The 20,061-nt window shown below is 37.7% G+C and overlaps 1 protein-coding gene across 4 annotated transcripts in view; it reads left to right on the top strand.

Annotated features, from left to right (window-relative positions):
- Positions 1 to 20,061, top strand: part of LOC144006322 (connector enhancer of kinase suppressor of ras 2-like) — a 139,491-nt gene that overhangs the window by 102,876 nt on the left and 16,554 nt on the right. For 2 of the 4 annotated variants that reach the window (XM_077505104.1, XM_077505105.1), the window contains exons 3-8: positions 9,979 to 10,181; positions 10,268 to 10,373; positions 11,669 to 11,710; positions 11,810 to 11,929; positions 16,111 to 16,170; positions 16,263 to 16,331. In XM_077505104.1, coding sequence (XP_077361230.1) covers positions 9,979 to 10,181; positions 10,268 to 10,373; positions 11,669 to 11,710; positions 11,810 to 11,929; positions 16,111 to 16,170; positions 16,263 to 16,331 — 600 coding nt within the window. The remainder of the gene's footprint in view (positions 1 to 9,978; positions 10,182 to 10,267; positions 10,374 to 11,668; positions 11,711 to 11,809; positions 11,930 to 16,110; positions 16,171 to 16,262; positions 16,332 to 20,061) is intronic. The other 2 variants (XM_077505106.1, XM_077505107.1) reach the window with 1 other exon arrangement.

Here is a 20,061-nt window from a genome sequence, read left to right on the forward strand (position 1 = left end):
GGTATGCCTCCCAGTTTTCACAAATCTAGGTCAAGTCATCTTTAGTTGTGTATCGCTTGAATCATACAATTGGAAATGCTCCATAAAAATGCATAGAGGGCGCTATTGAGCACAACGTTGGGTTACTTGCACGTCAGGGTACTGGCACGTTGGGGTACTGTTACATGGAACAAGGACCATTTAAAATGTTAGTTTTTTCCATGCCTTGTTTGTGCAAAGTTTAATGAAAGAGGCCAAAAATGATGTATAATTCCCAAAATAAAATCAAAATAGCGGACTTCCTCTTTGGTTTGGCAAATGGCTACATAATACTTTTTTGTAGGTATTCTGCTGATAGGGGTCTGTCCTAATTTTCACAAATCTAGCAGAATCATACAATCGGAAATACTTCATAAAAATGTCTAGAGGGCGCTATTTATTGCAAATTGCACAATAAATCTCTAAAAATTCATGTTCATGAAAAGTCTGATGTGTTTGCAAAGTTTCATGAGTTTTCACACATGTATAGATAAAAAAACAAAGCAGCACTTTACTTGGCAAACAATGCATCGCTATAGCAGCAGCGTGCGACAAAATAAAACTTGCGATAACTTTGCATCTTAAACATCTTACGATGAAAGACACCAAGTTTGAAGACGGTCGGATGAACTTTGTACGAGGAGTTCGTTAAAATATGACCCCTGAAAAAGGCCACAAAAAATGGCAACAAATCCCATCGTAAATCAAAATGGCGGACTTCCTGTTTGGTTTAGCACATGGTTCCAAGAGACTTTTTTGTACATCGTAGGCTCTTATGTATGCCTGCAAATTATCATCGCGCTAGGTGAAACGTACAACCGGGAATGCTTCGTTAAAGAGGAGTTTTCTAGCTCAAAATGTGATGCCCGGCCCCTGGGGGACTTCCTGTTGGGTTTAGCACATGGCACCAAGAGACTTTTTTGTACATTGTGGGCTGTTACATATGTCTACAAATTTTTGTAGCTCTAGCTACTTCGTACAACTGGGAATGCTTCATTAAGAAGGATTTTTTTCCTTTGCAAAAAGTGCATGCCACGACAACAGCGTGCGACGAAATAAAGAGCTTTCAATAACTTTTCATCCTCAACATCTTAAGATGAGTCACACCAAGTTTGAAGATGATCGGATAAACTCTGTAGGAGGAGTTCGTTAAAATAAGACCCCTACGAAATGGCCCAAAAAATGGCAACACATTCCAAAGTAAATCAAAATGGCGGACGTCCTGTTAGGTTTAGCATATGGTTCAAAAAGAGTTTTTTGTACCTCGAGGGCTGTTATATACCTCTACAAATTTTGGTAACTCTAGGTGAAACGTACAGCCGGGTATGCTTTGTTAAAGAGGAGTTTTTTAGCTCAAAATGTGATGCCCGGCCCCTGGGGGACTTCCTGTTGGGTTTAGCACAGGGCACCAAGAGACTTTTTTGTACATCTTGGGCTGTTACATATGTCTACAAATTTTCGTAGCTCTCGCTGCTTCGTACAAATGGGAATGCTTCTTTAAGGATATTTTTTTTCCTTTGCAAACAGTGCATGCCATGACAACAGCGTGCGACGAAATACAAAGGTTTCAATATCTTTTCATCTTCAACATCTTAAGATGAATCACACCAAGTTTGAAGATGATCGGATAAACACTGTAGGAGGAGTTCGTTAAAATAAGACCCCAATGAAATGGCCAAAAAAATGGCAACACGTTCCAAAATAAATCAAAATGGCGGACTTCCTGTGAGGTTTAGCATATGGTTCAAAAAGAGTTTTTTGTAGGTCATAGCCTTTTACATATGTGTACAAATTTTCGTAGCTCTAGATTAAACGTACAACCGGCAATGCTTCGTGAAGTAAGAATTTTTAAACTCTAAATTTGATGCGTCGCCGCCGTCATATAGTATATCAAAAACTTTAGATTTTTTACAATGATGTTGTCCCAGGTGTTGAGATGGTCCATCCCAAGTTTGAAGTCAATCGGGTTAACCGTGTAGGAGAAGCGGGCAAAAGTATGACCCCTGTAAATGTGCAAAACTGGGCCAAAATTGGACATTCAGATGATCATACCTCACTTTCTGTCTATTTTAGGGTACACACATCAAAGAGGTTTTTGTTCATCTGGATGTGCTACGGGTGCCACACAATTTTCGTCGCCATAGGACAATCGTAGCGGGACAGGGATCCGTTTAACCTATGTAGGTGGCGCTATGGAGCCATTTTTCTGTTATCATGTATGGCGACTTTAAAATATCAAATTTTTCGCCAGGCCTGATGTGCGTGTAAAGTTTGGTGAGTTTTCGTTCACGTTTAGCGTCTCAAAAATGCGATTGTTTGCGGAGAATAATAATAATAAGAATAATAATAATAATAATAATAATAATAAGAATTCCTACAAAAACAATAGGGCCTCGCAGCGGCACCGCCGCCGCCGCTGCTCGGGCCCTAACTAGAGCTGCGAGCAGCTATAAAGGGCCCTCGCAACCCGGGCCACGTTGGGGTATTTGCACGTCGGGGTACTGGCATGTTGGGGTACTGTCAAATAGGAAACCATCTAAATTGTAAACGTTTTTGCCATGCTTTGTGTTTTTAAAGTTTCATGGAAAGGCCAAAAACGATGCACAATTAACAAAATAAAATCAAAATGGATTGGCACATGGCTATATAGAATACTTTTTGAATATATTCGGCATGCCTGCCAATATTCACACATCTAGCTGAATCATATAATCGGAAATACTTCATAAAAATGTCTAGAGGGCGCTATTGAGCCATTTATTACAAATTGCACAACAAATCTCTAAATAAAATATTCATGTTCCAGACAGGTCTGGTGTGTGTGCAAAGTTTTGTTGAGTTTTCACCCATATTTAGACTCTCAAAAAAGCATTTTTCTTCACAAACAATGCATGGCTACAGCAAAGGAGTGTGACAAAATAAAAAAAATTCAATAACTTTTCATCTTAAATATCTTAAGATGAAACACGCCAAAGAATGAAGACGATCTGATAAGTTCTGTTGAAAATATGACCCCTATAAAAGGCCCCCAAAAATGGCTACAAATACCAAAGTAAATCAAAATGGCAGACTTCCTTTTTGATTCAGCATATGGCTTTAGAAACCTTTTTGTAAGTCTTAGGCTGATAGGTATCCCAATTTTTACAAATCTAGCTGAATCATAAAACACAAAACATTTGCAAAAGCTTCATAAAAATGTCTAGAGGGCGCTATTGAACCATTTATTGCAAATTGAATAAGAAATCTCTAAAATATTCATGCTGATGACAAGCCTGATGTGTGTGTAAAGTTTCATGAGTTTTTGCACATGTTTAGACCAAAACAAAAAAGCAGCATTTTACTTGGCAAACAATGCATCGCCATGACAACGGCGTGCGACAAAATAAATAACTTTCGATAACTTTGCATCTTAAACATCTTAAGATGAAGCACACCAAGTTTAAAGACAGTCGGATAAATTTTGTAGGAGGAGTTCGTTAAAATATGACCCCTAAAAAAGGCCACAAAAAATGGCTACAAATCCCAACGTAAATCAAAATGGTGGACTTCCTGATTGGTTTAGCATATGGCTCCAAGAGACTTTTTTTGTACATCCTGAGCTCTTATGTTTGCCTGCAAATTATCATAGCTTTAGGTGAAACGTACAACCGGGAATGCTTTGTCTGTTTAATCAAAACGCAAAATATGGTGTGCAATTCGATGCATTGCTATGTCAACAGCGTGTGACAAAATAAAAAACTTTCGATTACTTTGCATCTTAAACATCTTAAGATGAAACATACCAAGTTTGAAGACAGTCGGATAAATTTTGTAGGAGGGGTTCGTTAAAATATGACCCCTGAAAAAGGCCACAAAAAATGGCAACAAATCCCATCATAAATCAAAATGGCGGACTTCCTGTTTGGTTTAGCACATGGTTCCAAGAGACTTTTTTGTACATCGTGGGCTCTTATGTATGCCTCTAAATTATCATAGCGCTAGGTGAAACGTACAACCGAGAATGCTTCGTTAAAGAGGAGTTTTTTAGCTCAAAATGTGATGACCGGCCCCTACGGGACTTCCTGTTGGGTTTAGCACATGGCACCAAGAGACTTTTTTTGTACATCCTGGGCTGTTACATATGTCTACAATTTTTCGTCGCTCTAGCTGCTTCGTACAACTGGGAATGCTTCATTAAGAAGGATTTTTTTCCTTTGCAAAAAGTGCATGCCACGACAACAGCGTGTGACGAAATAAAAAACTTTCAATAACTTTTCATTTTCAACATCTTAAGATGAATCACACCAAGTTTGAAGATGATCGGATAAACTCTGTAGGAGGAGTTTGTTAAAATATGACCCCTATGAAATGGGCAAAAAAAATGGCAACACATTCCAAAGTAAATCAAAATGGCGGACGTCCTGTTAGGTTTAGCATATGGTTCAAAAAGAGTTTTTTGTACCTCGAGGGCTGTTATATACCTCTACAAATTTTGGTAACTCTAGGTGAAACGTACAGCCGGGTATGCTTTGTTAAAGAGGAGTTTTTTTAGCTCAAAATGTGATGCCCGGCCCCTGGGGGACTTCCTGTTGGGTTTAGCACAGGGCACCAAGAGACTTTTTTGTACATCTTGGGCTGTTACATATGTCTACAAATTTTCGTAGCTCTAGCTGCTTCGTACAACTGGCAATGCTTCTTTAAGGATATTTTTTTTCCTTTGCAAACAGTGTATGCCATGACAACAGCGTCCGACGAAATACAAAGCTTTCAATAACTTTTCATCTTCAACATCTTAAGATGAATCACACCAAGTTTGAAGATGATCGGATAAACACTGTAGGAGGAGTTCGTTAAAATAAGGCCCCAATGAAATGGCCAAAAAAATGGCAACACGTTCCAAAATAAATCAAAATGGTGGACTTCCTGTTAGGTTTAGCATATGGTTCAAAAAGAGTTTTTTGTAGGTCATAGTCTGTTACATATGTGTACCAATTTTCGTAGCTCTAGATTAAACGTACAACCGGCAATGCCTCGTGAAGTAAGAATTTTTAAACTCTAAATTTGATGCGCCGCCGCCGTCATATATTATATCAAAAACTTTTCATTTTTCACAATGATGTTGTCCCAGGTGTTGAGATGGTCCATCCTAAGTTTGAAGTCAATCGGGTTAACCGTGTAGGAGAAGCGGGCAAAAGTATGACCCCTGTAAATGTGCAAAAATTGGCAAAAATTGGACATTTAAATACTCATACCTCACTTTCTGTCTATTTTAGGGTACACACTTCAAAGAGGTTTTTGTTCATTGGGATGTGCTACAGGTGCCACACAATTTTCATAGCCGTCGGACAATCGTAGCGGGACAGGGATCCGTTTAACCTATGTAGGGGGCGCTAAGGAGCCATTTTTCTGTTATCATGTATGGCGACTTTAAAATATCAAATTTTTCGCCAGGCCTGATGTGCGTGTAAAGTTTGGTGAGTTTTCGGTCACGTTTAGTGTCTCAAAAATGTGATCGTTTGCGGAGAAGAATAATAATAAGAATAATAATAATAACTAGAGCTGCGAGCAGCTATAAAGGGCCCTCGCAACCCGGGCCACGTTGGGGTATTTGCACGTCGGGGTACTGGCATGTTGGGGTACTGTCAAATAGGAAACCATCTAAATTGTAAACGTTTTTGCCATGCTTTGTGTTTTTAAAGTTTCATGGAAAGGCCAAAAACGATGCACAATTAACAAAATAAAATCAAAATGGATTGGCACATGGCTATATAGAATACTTTTTGAATATATTCGGCATGCCTGCCAATATTCACACATCTAGCTGAATCATATAATCGGAAAGACTTCATAAAAATGTCTAGAGGGCGCTATTGAGCCATTTATTACAAATTGCACAACAAATCTCTAAATAAAATATTCATGTTCCAGACAGGTCTGGTGTGTGTGCAAAGTTTTGTGAGTTTTCACCCATATTTAGACTCTCAAAAAAGCATTTTTCTTCACAAACAATGCATGGCTACAGCAAAGGCGTGTGACAAAATAAAAAAATTCAATAACTTTTCATCTTAAATATCTTAAGATGAAACACGCCAAATAATGAAGACGATCTGATAAGTTCTGTTGAAAATATGACCCCTATAAAAGGCCCCAAAAAATGGCTACAAATACCAAAGTAAATCAAAATGGCAAACTTCCTTTTTGATTCAGCATATGGCTTGAGAAACCTTTTTGTAAGTCTTAGGCTGATAGGTATCCCAATTTTTACAAATCTAGCTGAATCATAAAACACAAAACATTTGCAAAAGCTTCATAAAAATGTCTAGAGGGCGCTATTGAACCATTTATTGCAAATTGAATAAGAAATCTCTAAAATATTCATGCTGATGACAAGCCTGATGTGTGTGTAAAGTTTCATGAGTTTTTGCACATGTTTAGACCCAAAAAAAAAAAGCAGCATTTTACTTGGCAAACAATGCATCGCCATGACAACGGCGTGCGACAAAATAAATAACTTTCCATAACTTTGCATCTTAAACATCTTAAGATGAAGCACACCAAGTTTAAAGAGAGTCGGATAAATTTTGTAGAAGGAGTTCGTTAAAATATGACCCCTAAAAAAGGCCACAAAAAATGGCTACAAATCCCAACGTAAATCAAAATGGTGGACTTCCTGATTGGTTTAGCATATGGCTCCAAGGGACTTTTTTGTACATCCTGAGCTCTTATGTTTGCCTGCAAATTATCATAGCTTTAGGTGAAACGTACAACCGGGAATGCTTTGTCTGTTTAATCAAAACGCAAAATATCGTGTGCAATTCGATGCATTGCTATGTCAACAGCGTGTGACAAAATAAAAAACTTTCGATTACTTTGCATCTTAAACATCTTAAGATGAAACATACCAAGTTTGAAGACAGTCGGATAAATTTTGTAGGAGGGGTTCGTTAAAATATGACCCCTGAAAAAGGCCACAAAAAATGGCAACAAATCCCATCATAAATCAAAATGACTTCCTGTTTGGTTTAGCACATGGTTCCAAGAGACTTTTTTGTACATCGTGGGCTCTTATGTATGCCTGCAAATTATCATAGCGCTAGGTGAAACGTACAACCGAGAATGCTTCGTTAAAGAGGAGTTTTTTAGCTCAAAATGCGATGCCCGGCCCTTGGGGGACTTCCTGTTGCGTTTAGCACATGGCACCAAGAGACATTTTTGTACATCCTGGGCTGTTACATATGTCGACAATTTTTCGTCGCTCTAGCTGCTTCGTACAACTGGGAATGCTTCATTAAGAAGGATTTTTTTCCTTTGCAAAAAGTGCATGCCACGATAACAGCGTGTGACGAAATAAAAAACTTTCAATAACTTTTCATTTTCAACATCTTAAGATGAATCACACCAAGTTTGAAGATGATCGGATAAACTCTGTAGGAGGAGTTTGTTAAAATATGACCCCTATGAAATGGCCAAAAAAAATGGCAACACATTCCAAAGTAAATCAAAATGGCGGACGTCCTGTTAGGTTTAGCATATGGTTCAAAAAGAGTTTTTTGTACCTCGAGGGCTGTTATATACCTCTACAAATTTTGGTAACTCTAGGTGAAACGTACAGCCGGGTATGCTTTGTTAAAGAGGAGTTTTTTTAGCTCAAAATGTGATGCCCGGCCCCTGGGGGACTTCCTGTTGGGTTTAGCACAGGGCACCAAGAGACTTTTTTGTACATCTTGGGCTGTTACATATGTCTACAAATTTTCGTAGCTCTAGCTGCTTCGTACAACTGGCAATGCTTCTTTAAGGATATTTTTTTTCCTTTGCAAACAGTGCATGCCATGACAACAGCGTGCGACGAAATACAAAGCTTTCAATAACTTTTCATCTTCAACATCTTAAGATGAATCACACCAAGTTTGAAGATGATCGGATAAACACTGTAGGAGGAGTTCGTTAAAATAAGGCCCCAATGAAATGGACAAAAAAATGGCAACACGTTCCAAAATAAATCAAAATGGTGGACTTCCTGTTCGGTTTAGCATATGGTTCAAAAAGAGTTTTTTGTAGGTCATAGTCTGTTACATATGTGTACCAATTTTCGTAGCTCTAGATTAAACGTACAACCGGCAATGCCTCGTGAAGTAAGAATTTTTAAACTCTAAATTTGATGCGCCGCCACCGTCATATAGTATATCAAAAACTTTTCATTTTTCACAATGATGTTGTCCCAGGTGTTGAGATGGTACATCCCAAGTTTGAAGTCAATCGGGTTAACCGTGTAGGAGAAGCGGACAAAAGTATGACCCCTGTAAATGTGCAAAAATTGGCAAAAATTGGACATTTAAATACTCATACCTCACTTTCTGTCTATTTTAGGGTACACACTTCAAAGAGGTTTTTGTTCATTGGGATGTGCTACAGGTGCCACACAATTTTCATAGCCGTCGGACAATCGTAGCGGGACAGGGATCCGTTTAACCTATGTAGGGGGCGCTAAGGAGCCATTTTTCTGTTATCATGTATGGCGACTTTAAAATATCAAATTTTTCGCCAGGCCTGATGTGCGTGTAAAGTTTGGTGAGTTTTCGGTCACGTTTAGTGTCTCAAAAATGTGATCGTTTGCGGAGAATAATAATAATAATAATAATAATAATAATAATAATAAGAAGAAGAATTCCTACAAAAACAATAGGGCCTCGCAGCGGCACCGCCGCCGCCGCTGCTCGGGCCCTAATAAGAATTCCTACAAAAACAATAGGGCCTCGCAGCGGCACCGCCGCCGCCGCTGCTCGGGCCCTAATAATAAGAATTCCTTCAGGAACAATAGGGACCTCGCAGCGGTCGCTGCTCGGGCCCTAATAATAATAATAAGAAGAATTCCTACAAAAACAATAGGGCCTCGCAGCGGCACCGCCGCCGCCGCTGCTCGGGCCCTAATAATAATAAGAATTCCTTCAGGAACAATAGGGACCTCGCAGCGGTCGCTGCTCGGGCCCTAATAATAAGAATTCCTTCAGGAACAATAGGGACCTCGCAGCGGTCGCTGCTCGGGCCCTAATAATAATAATAATAAGAATTCCTACAAAAACAATAGGGCCTCGCAGCGGCACCGCCGCCGCCGCTGCTCGGGCCCTAATAAGAATTCCTTCAGGAACAATAGGGACCTCGCAGCGGTCGCTGCTCGGGCCCTAATAAATGATCATCCTACTGCACAGTGTGCACAAGCTTCACTCCAACTTCAAGTTTTTGCCAAAATAATTAAATAACTAAAAATAAATAAATAAATAAATAAATAAATAAATAAATATTATAAATTCTGTTTGGTCCAAAAGGATCTTGCATAATTATGGTGTTTATATTTGTTTTACATTGGTCTAAATATTTTTAAATGCTTAAACATTTTCTTGTTTTGTACCAAAAAATAAATAATCATTTGAATAATCGTGATTTCAATTATTGACAAAATAATGGTGGTTATTATTTTTTCCATAATCGAGCGCTGAACCATACACCAATGATGCAGACATGAAAAGAGAAGGTTGTGAATAGGCTAATGAAAAGTTTATTGCAATGGAAGAAAAATGAAGATGCCCCCCCAAAAGACACATGGAGAGACAGAATGCAGATTTTAGTGGACCGAGGTCGCAGATGCAATCTGAATGTAAAATCCCCTCATCCTACATCCCTGCACAGGGGCCTTGCTTCAGCTGAAAAGCTTCTTACATAACTGGGATTTACTTTTAAGTCTCCCAGGCACTGCTGTATTAGATATGATTAGTGTCCCTCCTGCCGCGCTCTCCTCGCCCAGGAGGACGCAACAGACTCCCCGAGGCCTGCGGGTCCGCTTTGGCGGAAGGCCTACCCAGGGATTGCCATCACGCGCAGCATCTTCAGCTGTGTTGACCTCACGCTGCACAAAAACTACATCAGACTTGGAGATGTGATCAAAACGCTCAAGTCTCACATCGACTCAATCTGCTTCTCTTCTAGAATTATGGACTGGAGACAGAAAATCTCAAGACCCTCTCTCACAAGCTCAACGCATCAGCCAAGAACCTGCAGAACTTTATCGCGGGGAGGCGGCGCAGCGGCCACTATGACGGCCGAGCTACTCGTAAGCTACCCAATGACTTCCTCACCTCCGTGGTGGACCTCATCGCCGCTGCCAAAAGCCTCCTGGCATGGCTTGACAGGTGAGATCGCAACGTCTTGCACGTATGATCGCTTTAAAAACACAAACGACATCACAAAGGAAAAACCATCTCATGGTTAATTCCAGGTGCTCCTTCTTCTCCAGGTCACCATTTGCTTCTGTGGCTGACTACGGCGTCACCAGGAACAACGTGATCCAGCTCTGTCTGGAGCTCACTACGATTGTACAGCAGGTAGATCAACTACATATTCTAATCATCAATGAATGAATACATATTTAACCTTTCATATGTTTATAACAACTCACACGCTCTTCTACATGCCACAATATAAAAGTAATGACCCTAAATATGTTTACAGTCAGTTTCATTCTTTGCTAAATTGTCTATGCAGTGGCAAAGCTTTGGTTTCCAAATGGTTGGTTTTGTTTTCAAAATCCAACTTGACAGAGATAGAATATTGGAAATTCCGTTCAAAATGACATTACATTAACTCATTTGCTCCCAATAACGTGTAAATACGTTTTTTTTATGTTGTAAGTGTCCCAAAGACGTATTCGTACGTTTTTTTTTTGTTTTTTTATGCTAGAGCATACAGAAGGCTTTGATGCAGCCTCTCAGCTGCAAAGAACGGTTGCAGAAATGGGAGTTATTACACAAACGGGCAGCAGGTGGCAGCAGAGCAAAGGAGATCAAACGGGGTCATCTCGAAAAAAAGCTCAATTACTTTGAATTTTAAATTGATTTGTGAAAACCGATGAAACTTAGCTCTCTTCTAATGCTAATTGCTGCAAAACGGAAACAGATAGAAACATACTTTTTTTTCTGATGAAAGAAGATACTTTAATCTTTCTTTTGGTTTTATAGCAATTGAACACAATATTCTGTGGGCCTTGCAAAATCAGTCAAAATCCAGTAAAACAGCCGGGAGCGAACGGGATTGCTTCTGTGAAAATGGCTGCGAGACCAAAAAAAACACACGTATAAATACGTCTTTGGGACACTTAGAACATTTTAAAAAAACGTATTTACACGTCATTGGGATCAAATGAGTTAAAGGTCGCATATTACATTTTTGAAGTACCCGAATAAGAATGCTTACATTTATGCATTTTTCAAGCAGTATTATGCATGTTCTTTAAGATTCAATCTAACTTGTCAGCGTGAATGGTTGTGTGTTTATGTTTAATGAGGACAAGCGCCACATAAAATTGGTGGATGGATAAATAATGACAAATCCATTAGCTCGTGCTGCGCTGCACTGAGAGATCATTAGCTAATCACATTTGTAATCGTTTGCCGATTAACTGCAGTTGGAGAAATAAGTGAGAGACTGGTTCGAGAAATGCCTCCGCACTGGTGGTGATTCATTTGTTTTGTGTTGGTGCGTGTCTGTGTGGGAGTGTTGGAGGTTAGAGGTGCCAAGCTGCTTGCTTTTCTGCTTATATCCTCCTACAGCCAAAATGCCAATAATAACCCATTTGGACACATTCTGTTGCGGTAACACGGCTCTCTTAATGTTCCCCCAGGATTGCTCTGTATATGAAACGGAGAACAAAATCCTTCACGTGGTGAGTGGCAGAGTTAATTTCACGTATTCCCATGTAAATAAAAAGCATCCCACACGCACTCCGCCATCACTTTTTGAACCCCACTTTTGTCCTCCACAGTGTAAAACTCTATCTGACGTGTGCGACCACATCATCTCGCTGTCCTCGGATCCGATGGTGTCGCAGGCTGCACATCTGGAGGTGGTGCAGCTGGCCAACATCAAATCCACGGAGGGATTGGTAAGTCATCACTATTTAGTTGGAGATTGCGTTTGTGTCTTCTTTGCACGCACGGACGGCAATGGTTTCATTTTCGTACGACATCACGATGTTACATTCTTTCCCCCAGGTGTGATGACATAAACAAGTTTGATGAAAATAAGCGGCCAAAAACAGTAAAGTGCAAATCTATTAATAATGCTGGGTGATGGCAAAGCATACTAATTACACTCAATGCCACAGCATGGCAATTGATAAACATACAGCTTGTACAAATGCACTTTCAATCGTTTGGCCACTTACACAGTTCTGACTTTGCTTGATTTCTTCCTTGCATCTTTACATGCTTTTACTCTTTACACTGTCCGGGGGGAAAAAAAATGTGATAAATTTAGACTGTATTGTTATATATTGCACAGTCCTCAATAGGGCTGGGTGTCGATTCTAATTTCCTCAATTGATTCAAGCTCAGTTCAATTTGATGTTAATATTTGCCGATTCGTAAATGATTTATTTTAAGTTTATTCATGAAAGTAACACGTGCTATAATCACTTAAGTGTTTGTTACACAAACAGAGATAAAAAAAATATTTTCACAATTTAAATTCAATAATTGTAAATATAAATTGAAAAGATTCTGAATGGTCGTAAAGTGCAATAAGTCGGGTCTTAATGTAAGAAAATACTTTAAAATTCATGTGAACAGTAAATTTCAAGAAAACAATTTATAAAAAAAAAAAAAAATCGGCCTTTAACATTGTATTTTCTTTCGAATTTATGGGGAAAATGACATTTAAAAATCGCTTCATGGCTTTATGAAACAATATCAGGTTTCAACACGAAAATCGATTTGATGGGTTTGTTGATAATTAATACTTAATAATAAAACTTTATCTCGAGTAGAAAACTGGAAGCTCCCTGTAAATTTTATTAGAATTTTTAAATAAAGCTGATAATTCTTTGTATGTTTAAAGGGATACTTGACTCATTGAGCCATTTTCAGCAGTAAAAAGTGAATATTTTGTCTGTACTTCATTATTTTTCATGTACAATTAGTACTTTTAAAAAGTCATTTTTCTACTTGCTCTCAACTGAAGATGACATCACCTGTGCTGAGGAAGTAGCTAACGACCAATCATGGCTGTTTGCTGATCAAAACCAGAAACCAGGTGATCCATCATTGGTTGTTACCTACTTGCTCAGTACAGGTGATGTCATCGTCAGTCGGCGGCAAGTGGAATAATTACTTTTTAAAGGTATTAATTGTTCATGAAAAATAATGAAGTTTTCACATTCATTTTAGGGATGTAACGATTAGGGCAATATCTTGATATTGTGATATTAAAATGCCACAATATCGTCGTTTAAAAGGAACACATCTGTTCAAAAAGTCAGGTTGATTTGCATTTGTGCAGTTCTAGCACCCTCTAGTGGCTAGTTCATTAGTACAATTTAATTTTTATTAGGGATCTTTTGGCCTTCTATGTTTAAAATCTATGCTAATTGTCAGATGAAGGGGAACTTAATTTGCTTGTGAAGCGATCAATGTGTGCTTGCATTAGCAAGTAAGTGCCTCAATATTGTTATTAGAGATTGTAGATGGTTTATATGCATTCCTGTTATGTACAAAAAGCACAATATTGTGCTATTTTTAGTATGAGCTTTTTTTCCTTACAATATTGTGATCTTTTTTAAATATTGACAACTCCCCCACAATATCGTGATAATTATCATATCATGATGTTCATATCGTGACAACATCGTATCGTGATGTTTAGATATCGTTACATCCCTAATTCATTCTGGACAAAATAATTCACTTTTCACTGCTGAAAATGGCTCAATGAGTCAAGCATGCCTTTAAAACCAAGCCCGAGTTGATTTTGCAGTATGCTTTGGGTCATTGTCCATCCGCACTGTGAAGCGCCGTACAATGACTTTTGAAGTATTTGGCAGATGATATTCCCAGAAACACTTCAGAGTATCAGATTTGGCATGACTTCACATTTTACCAGTTGAGCCCGTGAACACTGCTGACCTCGCCGTCGTCCAAAAACTAGGTTTTGCCGCGCTCGTGGGCAAGTGAGTCAGCTAATGCGATTCAAAGAATGGGTCACTCAAGTTAACATTTGGGAGGAATGTTATGCTTCAACACATATTTGTAAGTGGATCGCCTTTGTGACACGGAAATTGGGTTATGGAGCAAAGAAAACACACATCAACAGTTATTGGGACACGGACCCACACTGCAGTGCGAGCGTTCCCAGCTTGGGGCCACAAGCGAAGCCCCCCCAACCCCCATACAAACACGAGCAAGGGCCAATGCAAGTTCTCTCATCCGTTCACGGAACACTGGGCCTAAAAATAAACCTCTTCCAGTCCTCTTCAAGACCAGCATGCTGCTGCTGTTTACATGCGCGAGTTGGTCACGTGCGCTCACGCGCGTCTGCGTGGTTGTGTGAGAGACGGCGAGCACGCGTGTTTGGGTGTTTGTCATGCACTTGTGACCCCTTTTAGTGAAAGCTTTCAGTTTGATGCCTTTCTACAGCAAGATGAATAATCCGCCATGTTTGATTCAATCTGCCATGTGTCCCAACAGAACACGGAATCAATTTGAGATCTGCCTGATACATTTATATAATGACTAGTGACAGACCGATGTTTTTTTTTTTTTTTTTTTTTTCAAGGCCGATACCGATTATTAGTAGTCAAGGGGACCGATAACCGATATTTCAAGCCGAATATTTATTTTCAGTAAGAGAGAAAATATTATTGTCAAAATTTTAAACATTTACTTTTTCTTTTAATCTTAACACATTCACTGCCAGTCCAGCAAAAATGCATTATTTGACGTCTTTTTCCGTCAATGGCAGTCAATGACTTAAGATGAGATGTAACCAATATTGATGGATTTTTAAGCAACATTTGCCTTAAAAAAAAAAATGAAAAAAGGAGGCTGCAATATAATCACAAAATATATTGGCACATTGTGTTTAACACATTCACTGCCAGCCCAGCAAAAATGCATTATTTGACGTCTTTTTCCGTCAATGGCAGTCAATGAGTTAATAAAGGTGCTAAAGATACTTGACTCATTGCACAATTTTCAGCAGTGAAAAGTTCATATTTTTACCAGAATTAATTTGATAACTTCATTGTTTTTCATGTACAATGAATATCTTTAAAAAGTAATTGTTCTACTTGCTGTCGACTGATGATGACATCACCTGTGCTGAGGAAGTTGGTAACGACCAATCATGGCTCACCTGTTTTCTGGGTTTGGTCAGTAAACTGAGCCGTGATTGGTCGTTAGCTACTTCCTCAGCACAGGTGATGTCATCATCAGTCGACAGCAAGTAGAACAATGACTTTTTAAAGGTACTAATTGTACATGAAAAATAATGTTACCACAATAATTATAGACAAAATATTAACTTTTTACTGCTGAAAATGGCTCAATTAGTTAATTATCCCTTTAAACATACAAAGAATTATCAGCTTTGTTTAAAAATTCTAATAAAAATTGCAGGGAGCTTCCAGTTTTCTACTAGAGATAAAGTCTTCCAAAATTTTAATATAATTTCTTAATTTTATTATTATTGTTATTGCTATTATTATTATTATGATTATTATTATTATTTTTAAAATAAAATAAAAAGGGTGGTGGGTTACCAGTGTCAGCATCATTTTTTTTTAAATAATAAATAAATAAATAAATAAATAAATGCAAATAAATCCATAAATGAAAAGTTTTTTTTTTTTATCTCACTGAGTGACAAATGCATGCAAATGCAGCTAATTTGTTTTTTTTGTTTTTTTTCTAAGGGTTCATTTAAAGGATTCAAAATATCTTCGCAGGCAGTAAAAATTGTCTGAATATGTTTGAAATGTTTTTGCGAAAAGTGAAAACTGTGAACACCTGACAAATCCTGATGAAAACCCTAAATTTCGCTACGTTCGCAAGCATTCACCACTCAGTGAGATACCAGCTTTATCGGCCCTCAGATTCGTAAAAAATATTTGTCAATATGCCAAATATCAGCCTGGCCGATAATCGGTCTATCCCTCATAATGACTGTCTTGTCGAAGGTCAATTTGACATGCTAAAATGTTTCCAACCCTTTTGTGAAAATCGTCTACATGGGAGCTGCTATAATCCACCTTGCGTCATAGTTTGCTCTATTTTTTCTGTTTTTCCACAGGGCATGTATATCAAGTCAACATATGACGGTTTGCATGTCATCACCGGGACAACAGAGGGAGTAAGTGCAATCGCTTTTGTGTTATTGTGAGATTTGTCACTCTTAATTATCACTCTTCTTTTTTTCTTTTTTTTTTTTCTTTTTTTTTTTAGTCTCCGGCTGACCGCTGTAAGAAAATTCATGCTGGAGATGAAGTCATTCAGGTCAATCATCAGACAGTGGTAAGGCTTGGTTTTATTATTTATTTATAACTCATAACAGAAGATTAGTCTATATTTCAATGAAATCACATATTTCAAGTAAGTTTAAAATTGCCAATTCTTCACTTCCTGCCCATGAATTTGAAAAGGAAGTACGCATTAAGTACTATTTTAATGATGTAATCATTAATTTTAATATTTAAAAAAAAAGTGAAACACAGACGATAGAACATAATTTAATGTAATCATCATCATTATTATGATGATGATGATGATTATTATTATTATTAAAATGTTTTTAATTTTTTTTTAATGTTTACTCTTTCCGATGATGAACATTTGTGGGTTTGATGTTTTGAGGCTTTTTATAGCAATTCCTCTGTTTATTTATTTATTTATTTATTTATTTATTTGTTTATTATTTGTTTATTTATTTATTTTTATGGAAATGCATGGTGGGCAGTTCAAAGATTCTCATAAATGGCGCACGGGCTGTAAATTGTCTACCTGTGCTCACATCAGCCATTTTAATCTCTTTGCTGTCTGCCCGTTACATTACACTATAGCTGGCACTGGAAGTGTGCAGCAAATACGACGACCCAAAAATCGCATGGTGCACTCTTTATATACTATTGGAAAATAATTGCTACGTGCGTGTATGTGTGCAACAAAATGTAGTGCAATTATGCGCCAGAGGCAAGTTGCCTCACCCACTCAATGCAGCATGTTTATTTATTTTATTTTATTTTTTCGAAAGCCAGATCCTTTGTTGTCAAGACTCTTTTCATGTGACGGAAAAGAATGAGAGGCGCGCACTTCTCTCAGAAAAAAATGACACAAAAAAAACAACAACCTCATAGCAACCGGCCTATTCATGGCAGTTAAAGTGGTAGGAAAGTGCAGGTGTAATTAATTAGTAAATGCCATGGAGCCTGAATCCAAGCCATGTTTTTTTTGTATTTGTTGTTGGCCTTGCCAAAGTCTGTTTGTTTGTATTTGTGCAACTGTTTGGAAGGTTCTCAACAACATTCCCCAGAAAGAAAAAAAAATGATGAAGCCGAAGCTTTGTGCACCACGATTTTAAGTATTCTAAAATAGATATTGTGTGTCTGAATGACGATAACAGTAAGCGCTGTTCCAAATATTTCACTTTCGGTGAAATGTCACTAAAGTGGATAATTTGACTGTGTTATACATAAGTGTCATGTTTTGGGTTGGGTTTTGATTTGTTTTTGTTCTTGTCAGGGTTCTTGTTTTGAGTGGGTTTTGTTTGAGTTTATCCTCATGTTTCTTGAAGTTTCAGCCGTGATCGTTTTTTTTGTTTTGTCGTCCTTGTGTGCCTCCCTAGTCTTGTCAAGCATTGTCATGTCCACCTGTGTTGGCCTGCACTTGCTCATGTGTCAACCAATCAGCATCCTCTGCCACTTGTGCCTTGCCCAGCTGTGTCTAGTTGTCAATTAGTGTGTGTGTGTATTTAGTCTCTTGTCTCCCGTCGGTCTGTGTCGATTCATTGTTGTTTTCATCCCTGCCATTTTTTTTTTTTTTGCCTTGTTTCCCCTATGTCTTTCTTTTCTTACGTTTTGGAGTTTGCTTTTGTTTTGGCTTAATTAAAATTCCATTTTACGTCACATCTGCCTCCTCACCCTGCTTCTCTGCCTTTGGGTCCACGACCACACCTCATAACCTGACAATAAGAGCACATCTGTGATCTTCCTTTGACTCACATAGTTTGTAGTAGTGTACAACTGTACAGACAAACAGCAGCGAGACACAACGACAGTATTTAAATATGTATTTTTGTGTAAACCAGATACGATTGGCTAAAAGGTTGTTAAATCTTCATTCAGCCACCACACAAACAAAAGGAAAACGCTGCCACATGATAAACTTTGAAAATTGTGATGACGTGATGTAGAACTGTCAAATGTGCTTCAGTCTTTAGCAAAAACGTGGACAATGTGTCAGGATTAAACACCTCAAAGCATCAGTCGATGTCCTCAAACACATTGGGAATTATGTGACATATTCACAAGTATCATGCCATCTGTATGAAACTGGACAGAAAACGTGCATTTTTTTTTTTTTTTTTTTTTTTTTACTTTGAACAATTGATGTTTGGGACCACCACTGCCAAATGTTCTTTATCTGTCCCTTTTGCACTCTTACTGTGTGAGGACTTCTCTGCAGTGACTGTCCAGATGAAAAACGACTTGGAATGTGACAAAGTGATTGCTTGGTTAGTGCTTAAAAAGTGCACCAGGCTTGCTCAAAACACACAATAGACCCAATATGTACACATTGTAATAAAAGTGCACTGTGTCTTATACAGGCAAATATTTGCTGGCATATTTGGAACAACAGGAAACGTATTTTGTTTTTTTCATGCAGAACATCACCAAACTGGGTTAAATTTTATTTACAAGGAGTGTAGCTGTTCGTAACCTCGAGGCTTAGCACGACTTGACAGAAGCTTCAGAATGATGACACGGGAGGCGGCGTGTAAGCCGCTCCACGGCCTCCGGTGTTGTATTTAACATGGGGATCCGCATCATCATGAATAACTGAGGACGCTTGCTTTGCTTCACTGCATACCCGTCATGATTTGTGTGCAATATTTTCATAATTACCGTATAAGAAATATGTTGTAGTACAACTTAAATGCTGGAGGGGGTCACATATGACCACACATTTCCTAACCAGATGTGTGACAAAAATACCTGCTCTTAATAATTCATATTTGATGATGATGATAATAATAATAATAATAATAATAATAATAATGCATGTACAAAAGATCCACTATCCAAACCTAACAACACAAGGTAAACACAAAGCAAAACCCAAAATAAACCACACGCTGTAATTTATTTCCCCAGTCTAAAGGGATCTCTTGCATCAAAATGAGCATTCAAGGACAGCACAAAACTGCTGAGCATAAAAACATTTAGTGCAAGAAAAATCAACCCGCTCAAATTTTTAATATGATGGAGGTACTATGTATGTGTTTCCCGCATGTCATTCCAAATCCACAAGGGAAAAAAAAAAAAAAGAAAAAAAAGAAAAAGTTGACATGCCTGCCATCTAGTGGTGATTGGTGATATTACAACTTAAAACTACATTTGATCCCTGTAGATTATGCACCTGAGGTTTTGCATATTCATATTTAATTTTCTTTCTCAGTATGTTTTCATATTTTTTTTCTCACTTTTTTGTGAAATAATTTCCCAACTTTCTCCCTGTTTTCAGATAATTTTCGTTTTCTATATATATATATATATATATATACATATATATATATATATATATATATATATATATATATATACATATATATATATATATATATATATATATATATATATATATATATATATATATATATATATATATATATATATATATATATATATATATATATATATATATATATATATATTATTCAAGTGGGCTACCGGTTGCCCATTCCTGAATCCTGAAGTAGTCATTTTTTCCCCCCACTCAACCAGCAAATCAAAATATTGATACTACATTTTGAAAAATATTATCAAAAACAATTTTATAATAAAATAAAATTGTAATATACATTCATCAATTTTCTATAGTGTTTGCCCTTATTAGGGTTGTGGATGAGCTGGAGGTATTCCAGCTGACTTTGGACAAGAGATGGGGTTAACATTGTAATAAAGTAGAAATATTACTTTTTTAATTACAATAAAGGAAAAAAGGCATGATAGTACAATTTTCAAATCCT

The sequence above is a fragment of the Festucalex cinctus genome, chromosome 18, assembly GCF_051991245.1.
Source record: "Festucalex cinctus isolate MCC-2025b chromosome 18, RoL_Fcin_1.0, whole genome shotgun sequence".
NCBI classification, from domain to species: Eukaryota; Metazoa; Chordata; class Actinopteri; order Syngnathiformes; family Syngnathidae; genus Festucalex; species Festucalex cinctus.